The 23,107-nt window shown below is 51.3% G+C and overlaps 1 protein-coding gene across 4 annotated transcripts in view; it reads left to right on the forward strand.

Moving 5' to 3' along the window:
• The window catches only part of WDFY4 (WDFY family member 4), a 187,578-nt gene that overhangs the window by 64,461 nt on the left and 100,010 nt on the right, over positions 1–23,107 (forward strand). For 3 of the 4 annotated variants that reach the window (XM_075934641.2, XM_075934642.2, XM_075934640.2), the window contains 11 exons: positions 722–929; positions 1,267–1,343; positions 3,162–3,380; positions 7,384–7,568; positions 9,631–9,862; positions 13,232–13,383; positions 14,966–15,077; positions 16,373–16,563; positions 17,717–17,869; positions 19,499–19,571; positions 22,087–22,252. In XM_075934641.2, the coding sequence (XP_075790756.2) occupies positions 722–929; positions 1,267–1,343; positions 3,162–3,380; positions 7,384–7,568; positions 9,631–9,862; positions 13,232–13,383; positions 14,966–15,077; positions 16,373–16,563; positions 17,717–17,869; positions 19,499–19,571; positions 22,087–22,252 (1,768 nt within the window). Of the gene's footprint in view, positions 1–721; positions 930–1,266; positions 1,344–3,161; positions 3,381–7,383; positions 7,569–9,630; positions 9,863–13,231; positions 13,384–14,965; positions 15,078–16,372; positions 16,564–17,716; positions 17,870–19,498; positions 19,573–22,086; positions 22,253–23,107 lie in introns of all 4 variants that reach the window. The other variant, XM_089780037.1, reaches the window with a different exon arrangement.

The following is a 23,107-nucleotide window of genomic DNA, read 5'->3' on the forward strand; positions in this document are numbered from 1 at the left end:
GCCGGCAGAGCTAGGGGCCTGAGCGGGAGAAGGGATAGAGGAGTGAATTCCTACCACAGGAGCTACGCAGGGAAAGAATAGCTGCTCTCGTGACTTTTTTGGTCTGAGATATTTCTCGGCGAAAAATGCAGGTTTGGCGGCACTGAAATACTTTGTGAACAAATGTTGGTTTCCCCAAGCCGCTTGTAGAAAACAAACCAAATAAACAAAGCCGGGCTTTGCTTTTGTTTCGGTTTGCACCCATTTTTTTTCTTTTGAAAAGTTCCTTGAATTTTACTTCAAAATTCAAAAAATGTGTGGTCTGTCTGTCCGTCCCTTTGAGAGACATGTTGACATCCAAGCCCAAAGTCTCATTTGTGTCCAAACAAAAGGTTTCATCTGATCCGAAAAGAAACTTTAAAAATTTAAAAAAAAAAAAACTTTTTTCAGTTTGCTGAAAATAAACCATTTTCCTTTCCACGTGAAAGTGCGTTCTTAATTTTTTCTAACTCGCCATCGGACTGAATAATGCTTCATTGCCCCGGTTCCGTCCCTACCCCGCCTCTCCTCTCGGCCTTAGGAAGGTTTCTGCAGCCCACGGAGGTCTCATGGAGCACGTGGGGAGAAGCAGTGACACATAAGGGCCACGCTTTGGAGCTGCATTCGGTGGAATGGGAAGGAAACATGCCACGGGATGGAAGCAGTGACGGTGCATTGCTAATGCTGGGCGTTACTGTCCTAGGTTCAGGAGCGTCCGTGCCAGACAATCCCGAGGCTCCTCCGCCAGCCACGCAGACCACCAGCGCCCCGTGGGTGCCGAGGGGCTCCGCGAGGGCTCTCCAGACGGCGATGAGCCTCATCTCCATGACGTCGCCGCGGAACTTCCAGCCGCACAACACGTCCTTGGCGCCGCCCTTCGTAGAGTTTGACATGTCCTCCGAGGGATACGGGTATTGCTGCCCTCTAGGCCTCTCTCTCGGTTACCTCACAGAGACTCCAGTCTCTGGACCAAACAAGAGCGTCTCGGCCGATCCTCCTGCCCCCACAGCTCCCTCCCGGCCAGCAACTCACACGGCCGGCCCACAGCCCTCCTAGAGACGGCAGAGAAAGTCTGCCATGTCCTTACCCTCCTCCTCCGCCTAGATGCCCTGCGCTGCTGCCCCTGGGGGCCGAGGCTGCAGGGCTGCAGTCCGTGGGCAGGGTGTAGTCGGTGTGGAGGGAGCACAGAGCCGGGTCCTTAATGGTGCGCAGAAACAGGCTTGAATTTCTCCTTGCTTTGTTTTGCAGCTGTTTGTTCCTCCCCGCGCTGTCCACGGTGATGGGCCCCAACGTGGAACACTCCATCTCGGGAGGGGTCGGCGTGGGTAGGTACCTGCTGGGTCACATGGAGCCTTCCGAGGAGGAGGTGCCTCGCCGGCCTGCCGTAGCCAGAGATGGTCACGTACCAGCCCACTGCTACCACGCCCTCCCAGCTCTTGCAGTATAGGGCTCAGGACTCTCGACAACAGGCCACCCGGCAATGTCTGCTCTGACCGTTAGCAGCAAAGGGGAGACTTCAGGCAGGACAGATACCAGGAAAACACCCTAAGATGCTGAGGGGCAACCTGCAGCCCATCGGGGTTCTATGTATGGCCCACAAGGCATTTTGGTTACCGTTGCCCACGTGCTGGGTTGCCAGATTCCATCCATGTAGGCTTTTTCCTACCAGTATAACTCGAGTGACAGTCAACCTGTGGAACTCCTTGCCAGAGGATGTTCTGAAGGCCAAGACTTTAACAGGGTTCAGAAAAGAACTAGATACACTCATGAAGGGTAGGTCCATCAAGGTCTACTAGCCAGGATGGGCAGAGATGGTGTCCTTAGCCTCTGTTTGTCAGAAGCTGGGAATGGGTGACAGGAGAGGGATCACTTGATGAGTCCCTGTTCTGTTCACTCCCTCTGGGGCACCTTTGGCCACTGTGGGCAGACAGGACACTGGGCGAGATGGACCGTTGGTCTGAGCCAGGATGGCCGTTCTGATGTGCTTATGACACACACGTAACACAAGGGCATGGGAAGTGAGGGGCGGGCTGATGGCAGACCACAGTGACTGTGAGAGCTGTGCAGTCCCTCTGCGCCCAATCCCAGCGCTGCTGCGGTTCAGCCGGCACCACCCTGCGAATTCTAGCGACGCACGCGGAGTTAGCCAACCGCCCCCCGCTGGGAGACAGTTTTGGACTCGACAATTGTGCGGCCCACTGTGAGGAAGGAGGGAGACTCCTGCGGCCCCTTCACTAGCCTCGGTCGCCCCAGCTGCCCTAACACATGAGACCATTAGCCTGTGAGAGACTCTCCCACTGGAAGGGACAGAAGCTGCGTCAATGATTCCCTTTAAAATCAGACCAGACGAAACACTTGGAAACACCCCGCCTCTCACACTCCTGCATTGGCCTGTTGTGGGTAGGGTTGCCAGATACTTTCACAAAAAATGCCGAACATGGCGGGAAAAATATTAATTGAGCAAAAAAAAAAAAAAGTTATTGAGGGGGAAAAAAACCCACTTGCCCCCCGCTCTCCCCCCCACCCCTGCCAGACGCGGCAGGGGAAGAACGTCCCAAGTGGCCTTCCGTCCGAGAAAAACAGAAAATACTGGATAGTTTGCATGTCTGGTATTTTCTGGGTTTTTTTTGTTTGTTTTTGGTTTTTTTTTGTTTTGTTTTTTTTAAACCAGACAGAGGCCACAAACACCGGACTGTCCGGGCCAGTACCAGACTTTTGGCAACTTTAGTTGTGGAGCTGCTAGGGACTCTCTGAGGTAGCTCGGTCCTCATCCCAGGTGTAGACTTCCCCACGAGAGGCCCGTTTCTAGAGTCTCTGTCCTCACTCAGTGGCCTGATAACCCCATTTATCTCCCGGGAATCCTGGACCACCCACCTCCCGTCTGGCAGACTAATGAGACAGGCAGTGCTGTCTAGTGGGCGGAGCATGGGGCTGGAGGAGACACGACGAGAACTAGGAACTAAAGTTCCGGGATTCCACAACCGCTGCCTCCACTTCCATGCTGGGGGACTTTGGAGAAGTTGCTCCACAGCTCTGTGCCTCTCCTGGCTTTGAGAGCCTCAGCTGAAAGAGGCCAAGTCCGGTGGTTCGGGTCTGCACAGGGGAGCCTGCGTCTTCACGCTCATTTTGTTTCCTACCCACAGGTACCAGGCTGTTCCCCCCCTCGGGCGGCCTGACACTCTCCTCCTGGTTCCTGGTGAGCAAGTTCTGTTCCGCCCGCGACGCCCACCCCCTGCGCTTCCTCACCGTGGTGCGCCACATGTCGCGGATGGAGCAGGAGTTTGTCTGCCTGGCCGTCAGCCTCTCCCCCGTGGACCGCTCCTTGGTCATCTCCACAGAGGAAGTGGAGTTCCAGCCGCTGGGTAAAGCTTTCTGGGGCGGCTGCAGTGGTGCGGGGAGACTAGTGATTTTTTTTAAGGGGGAAATCTCCCCTTTCCTTTCAAAACAGGATTCCAGCCTTCTCCGGAGCTAGGGACCTCAGGAGTTCTGTGCGAGAAGCCGGGAGGGCCGTGAAGGGGGAGGGGGAAGGATTTCCCTCATGGCGTCCAGCCCCAGGGTTGGGCACCCCTGGGACGTGGGACTCCCCTCGTTCAAGCCCCCTCCCTCTCACACACAGCTGAAGAGGAGAAGGGATTTGCACACCCCTGGGCCATGGGACACGGTGACATGGGGCCCTCAGTCTCTGTGGCTGAAGCCATTCCGTTGTGGATACAAGTCAGAAGGGAGGTGGTCCTCTTCCTCCTCCTCCTCCTCCCCTTGATCTGGGGGGTGGCCTCGGAGCAGCCCCACCAGCCTGGTTCCCGTGCACTGGCTAGGCCGTTGAGTTCTTGATTTGGGAATCCCTCGGGGGGGCTTGGGCAGGAGATAGGAGCCCAGGAGTTGAGCAGGGGAGGCGGCAGAGGCAGAACCAGGCGCAGAGCCCAACGGGAGTATAGGGAATAGCCCTGGGTGCTTTCCACGTCCAGCCACTAGCAACAGTTGGCCCAGGGAGAAGTCCCCAGGGCGAGGGAGCTGCCGGTGCCTCTAGCCACTGTCAGCCCCACCCAGTTCTAGGCCAAGGCCACAGGGCATCCGATCCCGTGGGCGCACTGCTGGCTGGGATGTGTAATGTGGGCCAAATAGGCTTGGGGCTTGCCCCCAAAGTCAGCTCCCTGGTCCTCAGAATGGCCCAAAGCAATCAGCTTTCCAGGATGGCGTTCGGGGGTCATTGCTACACAGCGCAGTCAGCAGCCCACGGAGCAAACACCAACACGCTTCCCCGGGCGTGAGCTGGAGCCACAGCCAGCTCACTCTGGCATAGAGACTGGGGTAAACCAACTCTCCGGGTTATCCTGGATCCTTGCAGGGTAGAGATGGTGATCTAGATTCTCGGCCGTGCTGAATTTGTGCTTCGTGTGGCAAAGACAATGCACGATCAGGGGATCTGCATCTCCTTGATTCTCCAGGCAGATCCGTGCCAGCGTCAGAGTGGATTAGAGTGGACTGTATCCCAGACAGTCATGTATTAGGACAGTCTCTTTTCCCAAGAGCTCTACCCGGACTAGATTGAGGCTGGGTCAGAGGCCAGGCACATAAGATCTGTACCAGCTGGGAACTCCCTCACCAGTGGAAGGGAGGAGTTGCAGAGAGGTGCTGGAGTTCACCCAAGGATTAATACTGGTTCTATTTATTACTCCACTTCTCTTCTTTGCTCTTAGGAGAACCTCATTTCTTGCAATTAGTAGAACTTGGTGCTGCTTGGAGTGAAATTGATGGCGATTTCATTGCAAGTTAAACAGACAGATTGTGCATTAAGTGCTCTTCTAGTTTTCTTTTTAATTACATTTCTGATCCCTTTTCCCAACCCTCAAGAGAAACACCCAACACACGTGAAAGATCATTTTTACAATCTATTACATCGTGTACTATGCCGTGTGTCAACATCATTGTATTTTCCCAGGTGGGCTCTGCAAACCTGATATCAAAACTAGAGGCCATCTGGCTGTAGTTAAGCAATCATTTGGTTTGTCTGACTTAGAGCAGAACAGATAATTGTGGGAGTTTTTTTCAGTTTGGCCACTGAACAGAAAAACCAGTTCATTTTGAATAAAAATGGGTATATTTATTTTGCTGCCGTTTCTTGACGTAATGCAAAACAGGAAATGTTCTCCAGGTCGAATGAAACGTTTTGAACATTTATTTGATGACATGTTCGACATGAAACGTCTCAAGGTTTGCCACAGCAAACCGTTTAGATGTTTTTCAGAAAAATTATTCGCACTCGGATTGGTCTGAAACAATTTGCTGAACTCCAATCTTAATTCACCATTGACTTTGCACACCCCAAAACTGCATTTTTTTGGGCACATTTACTATCCTGCCAAAAAGATTTCACCCGTCTCCAGCCTCAGTACGAGTTAGTGGAAGTTTAGAAGTACAGGTCGAGCCCCTACAGAAGAGGCTATGTCAAACTGCGTGGCTATGTAATAGCTAGGTCTTATTGCTGCGTCTAGTCTCAGTATTGGATAATACCGATCCCATTATTGCTATACGCTGGCACCTGCACAAACATCTAATGTGAATCTTCCCCCCAAGAATTGGAGCTTTCTCCAACAAGAATGGTTTCTTAAGTATGTGAAATTACACCCCTTTTGCCATTTACATTCTGCTGTTCATGGAGACGACATAAATTAACGTGCTAAATTGTGCCAGGTGCCCAGAAGTCTTTGAGAAGAGTGCTGCTTATAAATTAATACTGGCTATTATTCTCACTGATAATGACGTGAGGGACATGCGCCGATTTGGAGAACAGAGCGAACACCTCCCAATCGCCTGGCTTCCCAAGCAAACAGCCAGCTGGCTCCTTTACTCTGGATTGTGAATGGCTAACCTCAGACGGTCCCTTGTCCATTCCTTCTCACCCAGGGGTCAGAGCTGTGCTTGGTATTTCAAATGTGACCCTGATTAATCCAGGGGGAAAGACTGGGAGTGTGGGATGTGCTGCAGCTGGGATTTTCGGTCTAATGGAGTTAGGTGACTCGCTCTCATTGAACTAGATGCCTAATTCCTTTAGGCTTCTTTGAAAACACCAGCTTGCCTGTCTCTCTCATGCAGTTACCATGTACACAGGGTCTGAACTTGACTAGCCTCTGAGAGGTCCTTTTCATAGCACGTCCCTCGGTCTTGTTTAGAACTGGTTTCGTTTTACAGCAGCGAGGACGGTCAGAAACAGCCATTATCTTAGGAGCCGGCGGTATTTGGGAGCAGAATCTGAAGGGTTAGGAAAACCTGCAGTCCTGATACTAGAACTCCAGCAACCTAAGGCCTTTTTATCCCTCCTATCCCTGCTTTCCAGAAGCTCCCCAGGCCTATCCCTGGCCCTGCCGCTGGCTGACTTGGTGATCCTGAGCAAGGGGGAGAGGTAGATACGCTGGAGGGAAGGGATAGGGTGCAGAGTGACCTGGACAATTTGGAGGATTGAGCCAAAAGAAATCTGATGAGGTTCGACAAGGACAAGTGCAGAGTCCTGCCCTTGGGACGGAAGAATCCCTAGCACGGCTTCAAGCGGGAGACCGACTGGCTAGGCAGCAGTTTGGTGGAAAAGGAGCTGGGGATTACAGCGGATGAGAAGCTGGATATGAGTCAACAGGGGGCCCTTGTAGCATACGGGGTTGCATTAGGAGGAGCATTGCCAGCAGATCCAGAGAAGTGATTATTCCCCTTTATTTGGCTCTGGGGAGGCCACAGCTGGAGTATTGTGTCCAGTTCTGGGCCCCCCACTACAAAAAGGATGTGGATGCACTGGAAAGGGTCCAGTGGAGGGCAGCCAAAATGCTGAGGGGGGCGCTGAAGCGCATGACCTACGAGGAGAGGCTGAGGGATTTGGGCTTATTTAGTCTGCAGAAGCGAAGCGTGAGGGGGGATTTGAGAGCAGCCTGCAACTGTCTGAAAAGAGGTTCCAAAGAGGCTGGAGAGAGGCTGTTCTCAGTGGGGGCAGATGACAGAACTAGGAGCAATGGTCTCCAGTTGCAGTGGGGGAGGTCTAGGTTGGATATTAGGAAAAATGATTTCCTTAGGGAGGGGGTGGAATCTCCGTCCCTAGAGGTTTTGAAGTCCCAGCTTGACAAAGCCCTGGCTGGGTTTATTGAGTTGGGATTGGTCCTGCTTTGGGCAGGGGGCTGGACTTGATGACTCTGGAGGTCTCTGTTACTTCTATTAAGGAACTTCACCTCTCTGTGCCTCAGTTTCCCAGTCAGGACATTAATATTCATTGCATGGCCATAATGCCCAGAGGCCCCCATCAGGACTGGGGCTGTATTTTGCAGGCCTTGTGCACACGCATGGTAAGAGCCACCTGCTGATTACAGGCTTGTTCTTCCCCTGCAGACGTCATGGAGCCTGAAGCGGAGGTCCCGAATCACTCCTCGGCCCCCAGTCATGTTGAGTTCAGCTGCAGCAAGCTGGTAGCCACCGGGCAGTGGCATCACCTCACGGTGACGGTCGCTAAGGAAGCGAAAAGGAACTGCCTGGTTTCGGCGTACATCAACGGAGAGATACTTGGCTCTGCTAAGGTAAAGTCTCTCTTCCTAGAGCCGGGCTTGACAGCTGCATTTCTTGGGCTGGTTTTCCCTGTTTTATTCGTCCCAGAGCGAGGGGACCCCAGAAAACCAGGCCATCCGTGTGTGTCAGAGCACCAGACGTCACATGACCCCACAGAGACTGAGGTTCCAATTCTCACTGCGGCCTTTAAAACATCTCACGTTGAGGCTGTGAAGGCCTTAGGCCTATATATTGGACTTTTGTCGACAAAACTATACCTGCGTCCACACTGCCTTTGAGTTATGTCGACATAACGTCGACAAAACTCAGCAGTTTTGTCGATGTATGTAAACCTCATTCTACTAGGAATAACGCCTTTTATCGACAGAGTTCTGTCGCCAGAAGGCGTTATTGCATCTACACTGTCCTTTGCGTCCACACTGTTATGTCGACAAAGTAGCTTGCTTTGTCAACAGAACTGGATGTAGTCCAGACGCTCTTTGTCGACAGAAGCTTTGTCGACAGTATCCGTCGACAAAACTGCTGTCGACAAAACCCTGTAGTCTAGCCATACCCTTAGAGACTAGCAGATTTATTAGGGCATAAGCTTTTGTGGATAAAACCCACTTCATCAGATGAATTGGAGTGGAGTTTAGAGGCATGAGTAGATAGATAAGCACAACAAAAGCAAGAGGATAACTCATATAACAATGAGGGAGGGTCAGAAGAAGGCAAATAAAAACCACCTCTTTATTTTTTTTTTATTATTATTATTATTATTATTATTATTTTAACTTTCTAGATTTTTAAGCCAGTCTCAAGGAATGTGTCTAGACTACAGGCTTTTGTAGACAAAACTATACCTGCGTCTACACTATCGCCGAGTTCTGTCGACAGAACATCGACAGAACTCGGCAGTGGTTGGCCATACAGAATCAATCATCGAGTTTAAGGAAGTCCCTTCCCTTTTCTGCTGTCATTCATTTATAGCAACCTTGGTGTCTTCTTTCCGACTCCTCGAGTCGGACAGACGCAAAGCTTGCATGTACGCTATGCTTTCCCCGTGAAGGCAACCTGCTTCATTCTAAATATTCTTTCTCATAATTGAGAAAAATTACATCTCCACAGCGCCTTGTGGGACCCATATCCATTCTGAGAATGAAAACTTCATTTAATTTGCCTTCTTTTACGCGAGACTGGAAGTCATCGATAAAACCAGGCTCGAGCATTGCAGCCATTTGAAGGATTCACAGCAAATGTGTTTATCATAAATCAAATAACTGGAAATAAAAACCAAAGGAGGCATTAGTAAATAAGAGATGGTCTCCGAGTCCGTGAAGAACAACTCAGGTGACAAATCAGAATTACACAAGGGTTAATATCTAGGACCAGGATTTTAGGATCATGGGAACTGAAGATAGGATCAGACCTCTGAGCAGTGTCTCCTCTAATCTTTGCTATCTGTGTGTGGAACAAATTTTGTTACACACACCAAATCATGTGCAGATGTGCACCACCAGTAAAACACATCCTGCCAACTGCACTCTGCTAATCAGTTGGGCGACACTTGAATCTCTCCTGGGTGGTCGCCAAAGCGTTCAGCTTGCCAGGAACACTGTCTCTGAGAGCCATCTGATCCAGTCTCCTACAATCCCCAGCACCAAATACTCCCTAGGAAAGTGATAGAAGTGTAGCCGTGTTAGTCTGGTGTAGCTGAAACAAAATACAGGACTATGTAAGGGCCAGGATCCTGTGGTTGCAGGTATGGGATTTTACTTGGTATCGCGTTCCGGGAAGGAGGGACCAGAGATGTATCCGGTGAACAGGTTACAAAAGCTTCATTTTACGTGCTGCAAAGAAGGGGCCAACTTGATCCCTAGTGGAAACCTGCTAAAGTTTAGTTACATCCTCTCGCAGCGAAACCACATGCTCCCTTGTGTTCATGCCAGTGCTTGTGTAACTAGGATTGGGCCCCAGGTGCAGCACCCCCGTGACTCCCCTTGGCTTGAGCAGGGAACAGGACAACCCGTGTCTTGCTGGGCAGAGGTCCCCATGGCTGCGCAGAGGCACAAGTGAATTCTCTCTCCGGTGCAGATGCAGTACATACAGCCCTTGCCCGGGAGCTGTGTTTCCATGGACCCCTCCTCCTTCGTCGACGTCTACGGCTACATCGCTACCCCCCGCCTCTGGAAACAGGAGTCCGCCTTGGCCTGGCGCCTCGGCCCCACGTACTTGTTTGAAGAGCCGCTCTCCGTGGAAACCGTGGAGGTTATTAACAAGCTTGGGCCCCGGTACTTCAGCAACTTCCAGGCAGTGCGGCTTCCAGGTACGCGGGGACTTGAACGTGCTGCCCCAGGGTTCATTGGTATCCGTTAGGAATGCGCCCGGAGTCCCGGGAGGCCTCCAGAAAGATGGGGCCTCACTGGGCTGGGGACGGGCCATCGGCCTTACCATCTACACAGGCAGGGCAGACGAAGAGTGTGAGGAATGAAGTATAATTATCCCCATTTCACAGGGCAAACTGAGGCACAGTGCTAGGCCTCCCCTAGGAGCTAGGCGAGAGGGGTGGGAGGTACAAAAGCACCGGAATGTCGATCGGCCTCTTCAGACACCTCAACACCTGCCAAATTCTGACAGGGGTTTTCAAACGTTTTTTCTCATGACCCGGTTGAAGAAAATTGTTGATGCCCACAACCCGACAGAATGTGACCGGAGTGTGGGCTCCGGGGTGGGGCTGAGGGGTGTGGGAGGGGGCTTTGGCTTTGGGGGGGTCATGACTGGGGCAGGAAGGGCTGACCTCCAACAGCTCCTGGACAGTGGTGCAGTGGGGGCGCTAAGGCAGCTTTCCTCCTCTCCTGGCTCCACAAACCAGGCTGCGCCCCAGAAGCAGCCGGCAGCAGGCTCCCAGCCCATGGGAGTGTGGCGCTAGTGCTGGGGGTAGGAGCAGTGTGTGGAGGCCTGTGCGCTCCCCGCCTTTCCCCTCCTAGGAGCCGGGCCTGCTGCCGGCCGCTTGCCAGGGCCCGATATTCCACCCCCCACAGCACTGGGTCGCGTTGGACTCCCCAGGTCACACAGGGCACGTGTGGCAGAACCGTGGATTAAAGGCAGAGCGATCGGTCAGGCCCCCTCCCCATGGTATCTGGGCCCCTCGTAATTGTCCACGTGTTTCTCCTCAGAACCCCTTGCTAAGCCCCACCCCTTGGGTATCTCAGTGCTCCTCTCCTCCCGCGACCCACGACAACAGAAGCGGAGAGAATGAGGCTGTGTCTACACTTAGGACTGTCGAGTACAGATATGACCCCCCCCCCCAGCACAAGTATAACTCGGGGCAGGGACAGTGAGGCCCTGCTTAGGCGAGTGGAGTGGGGAGGAACCAGAACCGTAGGGTGCTCACCCCAATGGCTCTGCATGGCCCCACCGGGCCTCCCCATCTACACAGCTCTGCTTAGCAGTGCCGCCTCCTGCTACCCCACCCACACTGCCACTGGAGGCTTTGGCCTCCTTGCCAGAGCCTTTCCCTGCCCCTTGTAGCTACACGCTGCCAGGTGGCAGCAACCTTTTCCCACTGAAGCATGTACCAAGGTCAGGTAACTTGCCCAGGGTTACACAGGACTTTTGTGGCAGAAAGAGCTCTAACTGACCCGGCTTAGCGCTCCAGCACCTGAGTTCTAGCTCCGTGACTTGACCCCAGCCCCAACCCTCTTTGTTTTCGGTGGTCACCTTGTTATTTATGGAGACTTCCGTCTGGGTGAGGCAGACATGAAGGAAGAACCTTTGTAACAGGGCCATTATAAATTTGCAATGCTAGACAAAACCCTAGCAGAAAAGGAAACAGCAATCTCCTTAGCTGCACAAGCCCCCAGAGGGGAACGGTGCAATGCCGCGGGGGAAGGGGGGAGTCCGACGTTGCATTCAGTTTAATGAAGAAGCTTTCTAACTAAAGCATACTGTTAGCGTCAATTATTAAACAGGCAGACGGTGCATCTTCACTACATTTGAGTTATTGATTGCTGCCTGTTCAACTGCTGAGTGTATGCACGTCGGCATTAGGAAGTTAGCAGGCGGGGGAAGTCTTCTCCCACTTGGAAACAGCAGAACAAACCCATCTGCTGAAGTTGCAGCCCAAAGCAAAGGACAAGGGCGGGGTGAAACTTTCCACCAAAACGTTTTTTCATTGGAAAATTGATTTTTTTTATGACACACTTTTCCCCCCCATGTAAAAGGTGTTTTCTGTGGAAAACTTCTGATTTTTAGGGGGGGTTAAAAATGCCTGAAAATCAAACTATTTCAGCCAAAAGCCAGAATAGTTTGATTCTGCAGCAGTGCCTTATGGGAGTTGTTTGAGAGCTTCATGCTCCCATTCTCCTCTATGGCAGAGGGATCTCCAGCCAGCCTTCATTTCCCATAATGCATCATGGTCTTTTGATGCACCGCCTCCTCTCTCCAAGGGTATGACTACACTGCAGAGTTTGGTAGGAAAAACAGGTGTTTTTCCGACAAAATTTGAGGAACGTCCGCACTGCAATCGTGTTCTTCCGCAAGAAAATCGAAAGCACAGAGGGGTTTTTCTGGCGTTAGTAATCCTTAATCTACGAGGAAGAAGCCTTTTTGCGAAAGAGCTCTTTCGGGAAAAGGCGTGTGGACGGGGAAGAGGGAGTTCTTTCGGAAGAAGAGGAAAACGCACAGGTGCCCTGGTGGCCATTCCGTCCACAGCAATCACAGCTGACATGCAAGAGAGCGTCCATTCAGTGTGGATGCTCCCTTTCAAAAAAGCAGATGGCTTTTTCAATGCAGTTTTGCAGTGGGGTCGCTCTCTTTCAGAAGAAGTTTTTCAGAAGATCTCTTCCAAAAAAAGCTTCTTCCGAAAGAAGCCTGCAATCTCGACGTAGCCCAAGAGGGGAGACCGTTGGGAAGCTAGGGATGTGTAGTCAGATCCACTGACATGACTCAGTTTCCCAGCACAACGCTTGGGAATCACTTGGAGTATGTCTAGACGGCAGGGCTATTTCGGGATACCGCTGGTATTTTTCGAAATAATGGACACATTATTTTGGCATCCCTGTAACCCTCATTCCACGAGGGTTAAGGGATGTCTCAAAATAGCGCGTTATTTCAAAATTTGGTGCTGTGTAGATGTGCCAGATTTCAAAATTAGTTATTTCGAGATACAATCGAAATAAGACGTGCAATTTGCTTAGCACAAATTGTGTATCTTCTTTCAAGTTTAGGGTGCTGTGTAGACGTACCTTGGAGAACAGGGTATAAGTGTGATGGGGTAAACCATTCCGCAGCTCTCAGCGGGGGGGAGTGGAAGGTCCTCCATGAGGTGGTCCCGTAGTCCAGTCTCTTGGACCATGTAGAGAAGCAAGAATTTACCCTACACGAATGAGTGACAGATCCCTCCTTAATGACATGCGCATCGTGCTGCGAACTCTTGGCCTTATGGAGATGCTGGCTGTAGGATCTGCAAAGAACAGGTTCCAGTGGGGACAGACCGATTCCGTCTCCTATTGGGGCACATGCTGGCAAGCGCCAACTTCTGGGCTGCAAAGATGAGGGCCCAGTTCTGGTTCTGTCGAGGCCGAGCCCTTTCTAAACACCCCCTTCTCCCTCACTGTTCGTCCACCTCCTGTTTGGTCCTCATGCGCTGAGCAGGTGAAATGGCTCAAGGATTTACAAGTCTGTTTCGTTTTAGCTAATGGCCACTCCAAAGCGCTGCAGCCCACACCGTTGGTTGCAGAGGAGAGAATTTCGTTTGGGATCAACGCCACATGCTCCATTACCACCACCGTCCAAGCCATAAAGAGCGGCTATAATGAAGTGGACGGTCGGCATATCGCCAAAGAGGTCACAAGCTTTCTTCCTTGCATTCAGCTCTTCTTGGAGCAAAGTCCCTGCTTTCGCTATAACATCCTTTCTCTGGTGCTTTTGCTCAACTCCGGGGTCTGAGTCTCCTTTCATGTACGCCCAGATCACACTAATACAAATCTCTTCACTTCTGGGGAGTTACTCCAATTTTGCACCGAAGGAGGTGAGCGGAGATTCAAATCAATTTATGTTACAGGAGGGAATTTGTTTTCTCAAACACCATATGTTTAAGTTGCTATGCAATTGACAACTAGAGCTGAGAGAACAATTGATTTTTGGTTTGATGGTCAAACCGAAAAATAATAATAAACACCCCCAGCTCTGTTTCCAATGGAAATGGAATTGTTTCCTGTTCTGTATGAAACGAAAAACCAAAGGCAAAAATAAAAACGGTAGTCAGGCCAAATGAAATGCTTTAAACGTCGACTCGAAACAGAGTTTTCAAATAATTGTTGACAATTTAAAAGGATGTTTTCTCGATCAAATGCTTTGAGTTAAAGCTATCCGGAGGAAATGAAAGTCAGAATGGCTTGGTTAAAACTGGACAACAACACGTTGAGATTTTTTGCAGCTGAAATGATTGTGCCTAAGTAAGTTTTGAAGCCCCGAAAAACGTGGCTTTGGCCAAATTTCTGTTGGCTGAAAAAAATCCGTTCAGGTCTATTCGTGCTACGGATGTTAAAATCCCTTCTCCGGGATTTCCCTCATCCTCAGCCCAGTGTCTACAGGCAGTAGCCTTGCAGACTTTCCTTAGCCTCCCACATCCAGGTTTCTAGGGTCCTTCCCTGAAAGATCTGCCCATTCCAGGCTCAAAACATCGATTCCTCCTTCCACTTCCAGAGTTTGCTCCTGGCAGGCTTCTTCAGTCCCGAGGGAGCTGCTCTGGATCTTTGTACAGGTCCCCGTTGCGCTCGATATGGATGTTTGGGCGCCTTAGCTCTGATTTCCAACAGTTTTTACCCTTCGGTTACTGGCGTGTGCTCTTGACCTGAGCTCCATCTTAGCCACGCTTTGGTGTTAGCTGGAGAGCAAGAGACAAGCCATAGAGCTCTCTGACAGAGCTTGTTAAAATCCTGCTTTGAAATGACAAAAACTAGGTTATTCATGCCTAAAGCTGGCTGGGTAGATGGACTGTGGCACCAATCCAATTAAACCAACTAGTCCAAATAAGTATGTCCCCTTTAAGAAAGTCTTTGTTGGCTGCTCCAGTCCAGCTAGGCTACCGGTTAACACTGGTTAACCATTCACATCCCTAGTGGGAATGTCTATAACCTCCCCCCTCCCCCCCGGCTTACAAATACCTCAACTCAACATCCACCAGCAAAGTCTCTGAGCTAGTCGTCCCTGCCAGTGCGGTACCCATGATAGACACAGTCCGGGCCATGTGTGGTGGAGCTGGAGGGATGCATGAGCCGTTCTGACTTTGATTCTGCTTTTGTAAAACAGTTTATCTGTGCAATGTTCTAGCTTAGTCCAAAAGTGCTAAAATAACCCCACATACAATCCCCAATTCCTTGCTTCCGCCGACCCAACTTCACCGCTGGCAATTTTTCCTTTCCAGATGGGGATCATTTCCCGTGACAGCTCAACACCAGTTTTCCTGGCTCGCAATATTGCCGGACACCTCGCGGGGCCCTTACGCACCATTGGCGCGGTGGCTGTGGGCCAGTTTGGTAAGTAGAAATTGGGGAATGGAAAAGTAAGAGCATGAGAGTTGCGGCTAGTCGGACCGGCTCTTCCAATATTGCTCTGTTCTGCCCTACAATGTGTACATAGGACTTCCAGGCTATGTCGACACTGCGCTGGTTTTGCGCAAGAAATAGGCAAATGAGGCTAAGCGTGGAATGTTGCCGAGCCTCATTTGCATAATTAATGAGCAGCCACTTTTGGCGCAAGAGGCTTTTGTGCGAAAAGGAGCCGCCTCGCTGGCTCTTTCTTGCGCAAAAACCCCTCTTGAGCAAGAGCTGTTTTTCCGAAATGGCATTTCTACCTTTTCCTCCAGCAGTTTCATTTCTCTTCTGGGGGATGGCTTCTGCTTTTTTGTTTGTGGACGTGCTGTAGGTTTGCATAGAGATGAGCCAAACCAAAGCCCTGCTGCCAAATAACCCTGAACTTTGGGGAGGTTCCAATCTAGAGTTTGGCTTCATGGCTGGTCCCTACCCTTACACTAGAGCAGGGGGGTTCAGATGATGGGGCGTGACCCAGCCCTGGGGGGTGGAATGTCTGGGTGCTGGGGCTCATTGCTGCAGGGGGATCAGGTGAGCAATGGGGGGGGGCTAAGGCAGCTCCCTGCCTGTCCTAGCACCACAGACCGTGCTGCACCCCAGAAGCAGCCGCCAGCAGGCCCAGCTCCTAGGTGGGGAGGGGTGAGGGGGATGCATAGGAGTGCCCCTGCCCTGTGCACTAGCTCCGCACTCCCACTGGCTGGGAGCCTGCTGCTGGCTCCTTCTGGGGTGCAGCCTGGTCTGTGGTGCCAGGAGAGGCAGGAAGCTGCCTTAACCCCCTCCCCCCCCACTGCACTGCTGGAGATAGGCCCCTCCTGCCCCAACTCTGCCCCGCCAAAGCCGGACCCCTCTAAAACCCCACCCCGGAGCCCACACTCCAGTCACGTTATTCGGTCGCAGCATCAACCCTTTTCTTTCACTGGGTCATGAGAACAAAAGCTTGGACACCGCTAGTCCCCCGGCCGGGACAGCACTGCAGACTGGCCGGCTCCGGAGTGCTGCTCCTGGCTCCGGCGCCGCTGCTCAGACCCCTCTCTTGCTGAGTGGGGCTGTTTCAGCAAAGTCCCCCTCCCCTCCTTTCCGAAGCAGCCAAGTTCAGCGCTTCACAGCAGCCCGCGCTCCCGGTGCAAGCTCTCCCCTACACAGCGCTCCAGCGTGACGCGGAGCATCCCTGCCCATAAACGTTCGGCTCTCGGCTGGCTCCGTGCCGGGGGTGGAGCGGTAATGGTTGGTCTCCCCCCCAGGGGTGCGCGTGTTCCAGTCCTGCCCTGCAGCGAACAGCCTGAACTTTATTGGGGGACCCACCATTCTGCTGGGCCTCGTCGCCATGGCGCAGGACGACCACGCCATGTACGCCGCCGCCAAAGTCCTCAACTCCGTCCTCAACCGCAGCCCCATGAGTGAGACGCTGATGAGCCACATGGGAGGGTACCAGGTGAGCGTGAGCCCCGCTTGGCCCGGGTGCTGTTCGCTGCAGCCCTTTATCCTGCGCTCCACGTCTCGGTCACAGCTCCGCAGCCGATGGTGAAAGCTGCCAGGCAGAACAGCCTGCCAGACTCTCTCTTCCCAGTGTCTTCACTTACTTGTTACAGCAAAGTAGGGTGGGGAACCTAAGGCCCCGGGGCTGGATGTGGCCCCCGGCTTGCCTGGATCCAGCCCCCAATACTCGGGGCTCCCCCAGCACTGGGGAGGCCGTGCTGGTGCACCAGCCCCGCCCCCCCTCGCCACCTTACCCACGAAGCTGGAGCCTGCAAAATCTACCAGCCTGGGTGCCTGAAAGTTCTGGTGTGCGAGGAGAATGTGGGGAGCGTTTCTCCTTCTCACTCGGGTGCCGTCGGGGGGGGGTCTGGTGTTGGTTTTTCTTGCTTCTCTTGTGTGTCCCCCCAACTGATTTTTCTGTGGGTCAGTGACCCCGGACCCACAAAAGGTTCCCCAGCCCTGCATAGAGGCACACTGGCCGTTGTGTGAAAGCCCTAGCCACAGAGCAGGTAACACGTAGGAGGCAGCAGTGCAAACTCCCCATCCCACATCGGGAAAACGTGCCAACCGCATGGGCTGTCTGACCCTCAACCTCTCTCTGCTGATCCTGCCAGTGATGGGGTGGTGAGCGATCATGGGGTGTGTGTGTGGCGGGGGGAGGTCTATTGTCTGCTAGGAGCTGAGCAGAGACAAAACTCCAGTCTGCGGCTCAAAAAGCGTCACTCTGCCTGCCCCAAACTCAGCTTTCCATACTGCGCAGCCTTGAAACGGAGGGTTGGGTCTGGAGTTGTGAATGGACGCAGGGGCCTGGCTTTGGAGTGTCCGTATTTTAGACTGGAAATAGGTGGAAATCGGACACATGTCTGCAGTTGCAGCTGGGAGCCACGTTGGGGGAGTGACATGATCCGTGTCCTCTCGGCTGAAGAGAGCTCACTAAATAATTAGTCCCCCCGTACACAGCACCCCTGGATCTGGGAACATGGTGTTTGAGTGACTCTTAGCACCGTCTGAATTATTCATTGAGAACGAGCCAGCTGATGAGTTCAGACCACGCTTCCCAGCCGGTCCTGATTCCTGGGGCTCAATGACCATTCAATAACTCTTTTCAGGTCCTGGCGTACCTCCTAAAGAGGAAGACAAAACTGTTAAACAACAGGATTTTACAGCTGGTGCTTTCGGTAGCAGGCACGGCAGAGCTGGGTGTCGAGTCCTCGACGATAAAGAACTACGATGCCTTCCGATCCGTCCTCTGTAACTTTGAGGTAAAGCTGCTAGCACCGTGCATGTTCCCTTGGCTGTAGTAGAGGAGGCGCTAGAGTGTAAACTTAGTTCTGGGGCAGCATCTTCTGAGCTGGTGTATGTGCTAAGAAGGCAAGAACGTCTCCAATGTGGGTCTGAGCTAAAAGTCTGCCTATAGGTACCTTCCGGACACAGGGTGTTTGAATCACAGACTCCTAGAAAGGGAAGGAACCTCAAGAGATCCTCAAGTCCGGTCCCCTGCCCTCATGACAGGATCAAGCACCATCTAGACCATGCCTGATAGATAATAAACCTCTTAAAAATCTTCAGTGATGGAGATTCCATCATTAGCTGTCTGGATTTAGGTGCAGTTTGGATCTGTCTCCAGATTCCTACCAGGAGGGGAAGTTCTTTTTGTTTCTCGCTCCAGGCAGCAGATCCAGAAGAGTATGTTTGTATCCGGAGATGGGCTGGGGATTAATTGCTTGTCCTTTGGGTGCAGCTGTCCACGTCCATCTTCAGCTGTCCACGTTCCCTGATCGTTCCAGGAACTGAAGAAAGCTCAGATTGGCACTTTACAAAGGAAAGAATTGTCTCTGTGTTACGGGTGGGAAACTGAGGCACCAAGAATTGCCCAGCTTCATACAGCAGCCCAATGAGAGACAGAATCCATTTCCCTGCAGTCCCAGGCCAGTGTGCTGTCCACTAGTCCACATTTCCTCCAGGCATTTCTGGCCCCTACTAGATGGTGTCTGTTGCATGTTTTTTGGATGGTATTTAAATCAAATAGATTTAGTGGGGACGTCCGTTGGTAAGAGCAAGGAACAAGGGTTCCTGGTTTCTGTTCTCGTCTGCCACTTACTCAGTGTAGGCAAATAGCACCCTGCCTCAGTTTCCCCATCAGTAACAAACATGCTCTGTCCTTCATGCGGGTGCTGTGAGACCTCACGTGTAAAGAGCTTTGAGATCTCGGCAGAAGGTTGTGTGCTGCGGTAAGAGGCCTGACTTACTAGAGAAAAACTAGTGTTACCCACACACAAAGGCTATGTCTACTCTCGCGGCTTCTTGCGCGAGGAATATGCAAATGAGGCTAAGCGTGGAATATCGCTGAGCCTCATTTGCATATCGAATGAGCCACCATTTTTTCAGAAGAGGCTCTTGCGCCAGAAGGAGCATCTACACGGCCCCTTCTTGCGCAAGAAAAAACCCTCGTGCGCAACGCCGTTACACCTATTACTTTTCAGGAAGAACGGCATTGCGCACGAGGGTTTTTCCTGTGCAAGAAGGGGCCGTGTAGACACTCCTTCTTGCGCAAGAGCCTCTTCTGAAAAAATGGTGGCTCATTCGATATGCAAATGAGGCTCAGCAATATTCCACGCTTAGCCTCATTTGCATATTACTTGCGCAAGAAGCCGCGAGTGTAGACATAGCCCTAGTGTGGTTCACTGACCTATGAAGTGACACTTAAACCACAGCAGCGGATAAGACCAAGAGATTTCTACAGCATGGGCTAGGAGCCAGCTGGCTTTTAGCTCAGAGGGGAGAGGCTCCTATACTCCGTTCCAGAGATCCTAGGTTTAAATCCGCCCGGTGGTGGTTGCATTAGCTGACCCCAAGAAGCCATGAAATCTTTGGTTTCATTTGTCTTTCAGCTTTGGTCAAATGCACCGGAAAATCTGGACCTCACCCTCTTCTCACATCTGGTGGAGATCCTGCAGCCCTCGAGGTACCCAGTGGGTTTCGGTGGCAGAGACAGGAGGAGCTAATAAGATTAGGGGGGGATTTTTTTTGAAGGTCTGCGAAGGAGTTAGGTACCCAGATCGCATTGAAATTCCATGGAAGATGCCAGACAGTTCACTCTTCTAGGGCCCTGTGAAAATCCAAGCTTTCATTTACTGGCTTGCTGGCCGCGTCACAGAATCATTGGAGCAAATTCCTGTCTGAGGACATTGCATTAACTTCAGCAAGGTTACACCAGCAGAATACCTGACCTACCATAGTTAGAGAAAGAAAGGGTGTCGTCAGTCCCCCTGCCTAAGGAGACTCTCTTTATTGAACAAAACTCGGGGAGACTGGGAAAAGGATCTGGGAGAGGGGAAGAGAGAGGGTGGGAGAGGGGAGGGCAACTAAAATGATCAGGGGTTTGGAACAGGTCCCATATGAAGAGAGGCTAAAGAGACTGGGACTTTTCAGCTTAGAAAAGAGGAGACTGAGGGGGGGATATGATAGAGGTCTATAAAAGCATGAGTGGTGTGGAGAGAGTGCATAAAGAAAAGTTCTTCATTAGTTCCCATAATATAAGGACTAAAGGACACCAAATGAAATGAATGGGTAGCAGGCTTCAAACTAACAACAGAAAGTTCTTCTTCACAAAGCAAATAATCAACCTGTGGAACTCCTTGCTGCAGGAGGCTGTGAAGGCTAGAACTAGAACAGAGTTTAAAGAGAAGTGAGATAAAGTCATGGAGGTTGGGTCCATAGAGTGCTATTAGCCAGGGGGTAGAAATGGTGTCCCTGGCCTCTGTTTGTGGAAGACTGGAGATGGATGGCATGAGACAAATGGCTTGGTCATTGTCTTCGGTCCATCCCCTCCAGGGTACCTAGTGTTGGCCGCTGTCGGCAGATGGGCTACTGAGCTAGATGGACCTTTGGTCTGACCCAGTAAGGCCATTCTAAGCTCAGGGCTCAGGGTCGGGGGTCTCAGTGGACCACCTTGCTTTTCATGCAAACCTGCTCCGGGGTGGCCAGGCTGGCAGCTATCCTGCCCTAGACGGCCACTTTCCTGTGCCTAGTGTGGAGGTCGTGGATGAGGTCCACGATGTCCGCACTAGACCAGGCGGGCGCTCGCCTCTTGCGGACCTGGGCAGGCTCCCGGGAGCCGCCAGCCTGGTCCCGGGAAGAGGTGGAGGGCTGGGTGGCAGCGGGTGGCTGGCTCGAGCCGTGCCAGGTGCAGGGTCTGCTGGCTGGGTGCTGGCAGGCTTGCACCTGGCACGGGCACCGTAGCCAGCCCGTGCCCCTTTAAGGGCTCCGGGGCCAGGAGGGGGGCAGAAGAGTTTCCCCGTTGGTGCCCAGAGTGGCCACCAGGGAAAGCTGGGGAGGGCTAGCCTCCCACTAGTTCAAATTAAGTGGCTACACAGCCCTTAATTCAAACTAGTTAATTCGAACTAGGCGTTAGTCCTCGTAGAATGAGGTTTACCTTGTTCGAATTAAGTGCTCCGCTAGTTCGAATTAAGTTCGAACTAGCAGTTCGCATGTGTAGCGCTTATCAAAGTTAATTCGAACTAACGTCTGTTAGTTTGAATTAACTTTGTAATGTAGACATACCCATAGACACTAACTTCTCCCTCACACCCCCTCCTCTGTTCTAAAATCCGATTTGTCAGTTTTATGTGTGTTTACTTTTTTTTATTGTATCCCTTCGGTATATATGGTCATGCCAATTTTCTTCCACAATTTGATCTGAGGAAGTGGGTCTGGCCCACGAAAGCTCATCATCTAATAAACCATCTTGTTAGTCTTTAAAGTGCTGCATAGTCCTGTCTTTTGTTTCAATGGGAACCAGATGCCTGTTTATTCATGATAATGAAGCTGGTTGCAAAAACCTTTGCCGAGTAAACTTTGGGTCTGAACATTTACGTTTGTGAAATTTCTCACCTTCCTTCCAAAAAAACACCTTGTTGATGAAAGATTTTGAGTTTTAAGCTGAAATTTAGACCAAAGACTTCTCAGATTTTTTTAACAACCTCCTACCATCCAAATTTGCCCAGAAAAAAGAATAATTCCCCAATCAGCAATGCGAGAGAGGTATATCTGTTTGGGGACAGAGGGCGAGACAAGCAGACTGCCTAAGTGAGACCTATAGCTTTCTTTCTCTTGGCACTGAAAAGCCCCACATGATCCCATCTGGTGTCTCTTGCTGAATTTTACAAGAACAGCATTTATTTCCACCAGTTCATGGCTCTAAAAGTCAATAACTTTGTTTTCTTGGGAGTTGCTGAAAGGCAGTAGCTTCCAGGGAAAGGGGCGGGGGGCGATGGGGGGGAAAGGAAACATCAAGAAGGCTTCAGGTCCCCATCCCCGACACATATTCAATTTGTCTGACAGTGTTTTGACCAGTTGCCAAGGCAACATCAGAAGTCAGCGGTCCAAAAAGTGAGTGCAGCCCGAGAACGCTTTTAGCAGAAACTCTCCAGAATTGGCTCTTTCCAGGAAAGGCTTTTAACCTCCCTCTTGCTTTGATGTAGAGACAGATGTCAGAACGCCAAAGTCGCCTACCAGATGCAAATGGTGCCCAAGCTGGTTTTCCTCTTCAACGACACGGAGATCAGCCGCTCGCGAGTCACCGTGATCTGTACCATCTTCTCCCACCAGCTGCAGGGCTACTTCAACACCAGAGACGTTCTCAGGTAACCCCCGCCCTGCAGTATTTTCTCAGCTTTCAACTGAGCAATCCCTCGACAAGCACAGGGGTCCTACCCCTTCCATCCTTGCTGAGGGTACGTCTACACTATGTTCTGTTTTCGAAAGAGGATATGCAGAGTCCGTGGGAATTGGCATGTCTTCTTCCGATCTCACTTTTGAAAGAGGAGCTTTCGAAAGTGAAAGTAGTCTAGATGCAGGGTTTTTTTTCAGGAAAAAAACCCCTTTTCAAAAAAAAGTGGTAATTTTTCCAAAAAAACCCTGCATCCAGACTACTTTCACTTTAAAAAGATCCTCTTTCGAACATGAGATAGGAAGAAGACATGCAAATTCCCGGAGAATTTGCATAGCCTCTTTCGAAAATAGAATGTAGTCTCGACATGGCCTTAGTGTGCTGGGCAAAGACACCTATAGATTCCTGCCAGAAAAATCATAGGAGGGAAACTCCCCCGACAGCCAGTTCAGAATTTAATTGTCCTGTTCCTGTGAGTGGAAATCCCCCCGCCTAAGTCGCAGCCTGTAGAATGAAAACACCGATAACCCCAGTGGGATGACTGCAGTCCTAAGGAGCTACTCAAGGTAGATAAGGTTACCATAGCCTGCTCCCAGGCCAGGCCAGGAGAAGGTAAGGAGATCCTTCTATTAAATTTGCAGATGATACCAAGCTGGGAGGGGTTGCAACTGCTCTGGAGGATAGAGTCCTAATTAAAAATGATCTGGACAAATTGGAGAAATGGTCTGAGGTGAACAGGATGAAGTTTAATAAAGACAAATGCAAAGTGCTCCACTTAGGAAGGAACAATCAGTTTCACACATACAGAATGGGAAGCGACTGTCTAGGA

Source organism: Pelodiscus sinensis, chromosome 8 (assembly GCF_052426305.1).
Source record: "Pelodiscus sinensis isolate ZL-2025 chromosome 8, ASM5242630v1, whole genome shotgun sequence".
Classification (NCBI taxonomy): Eukaryota; Metazoa; Chordata; order Testudines; family Trionychidae; genus Pelodiscus; species Pelodiscus sinensis.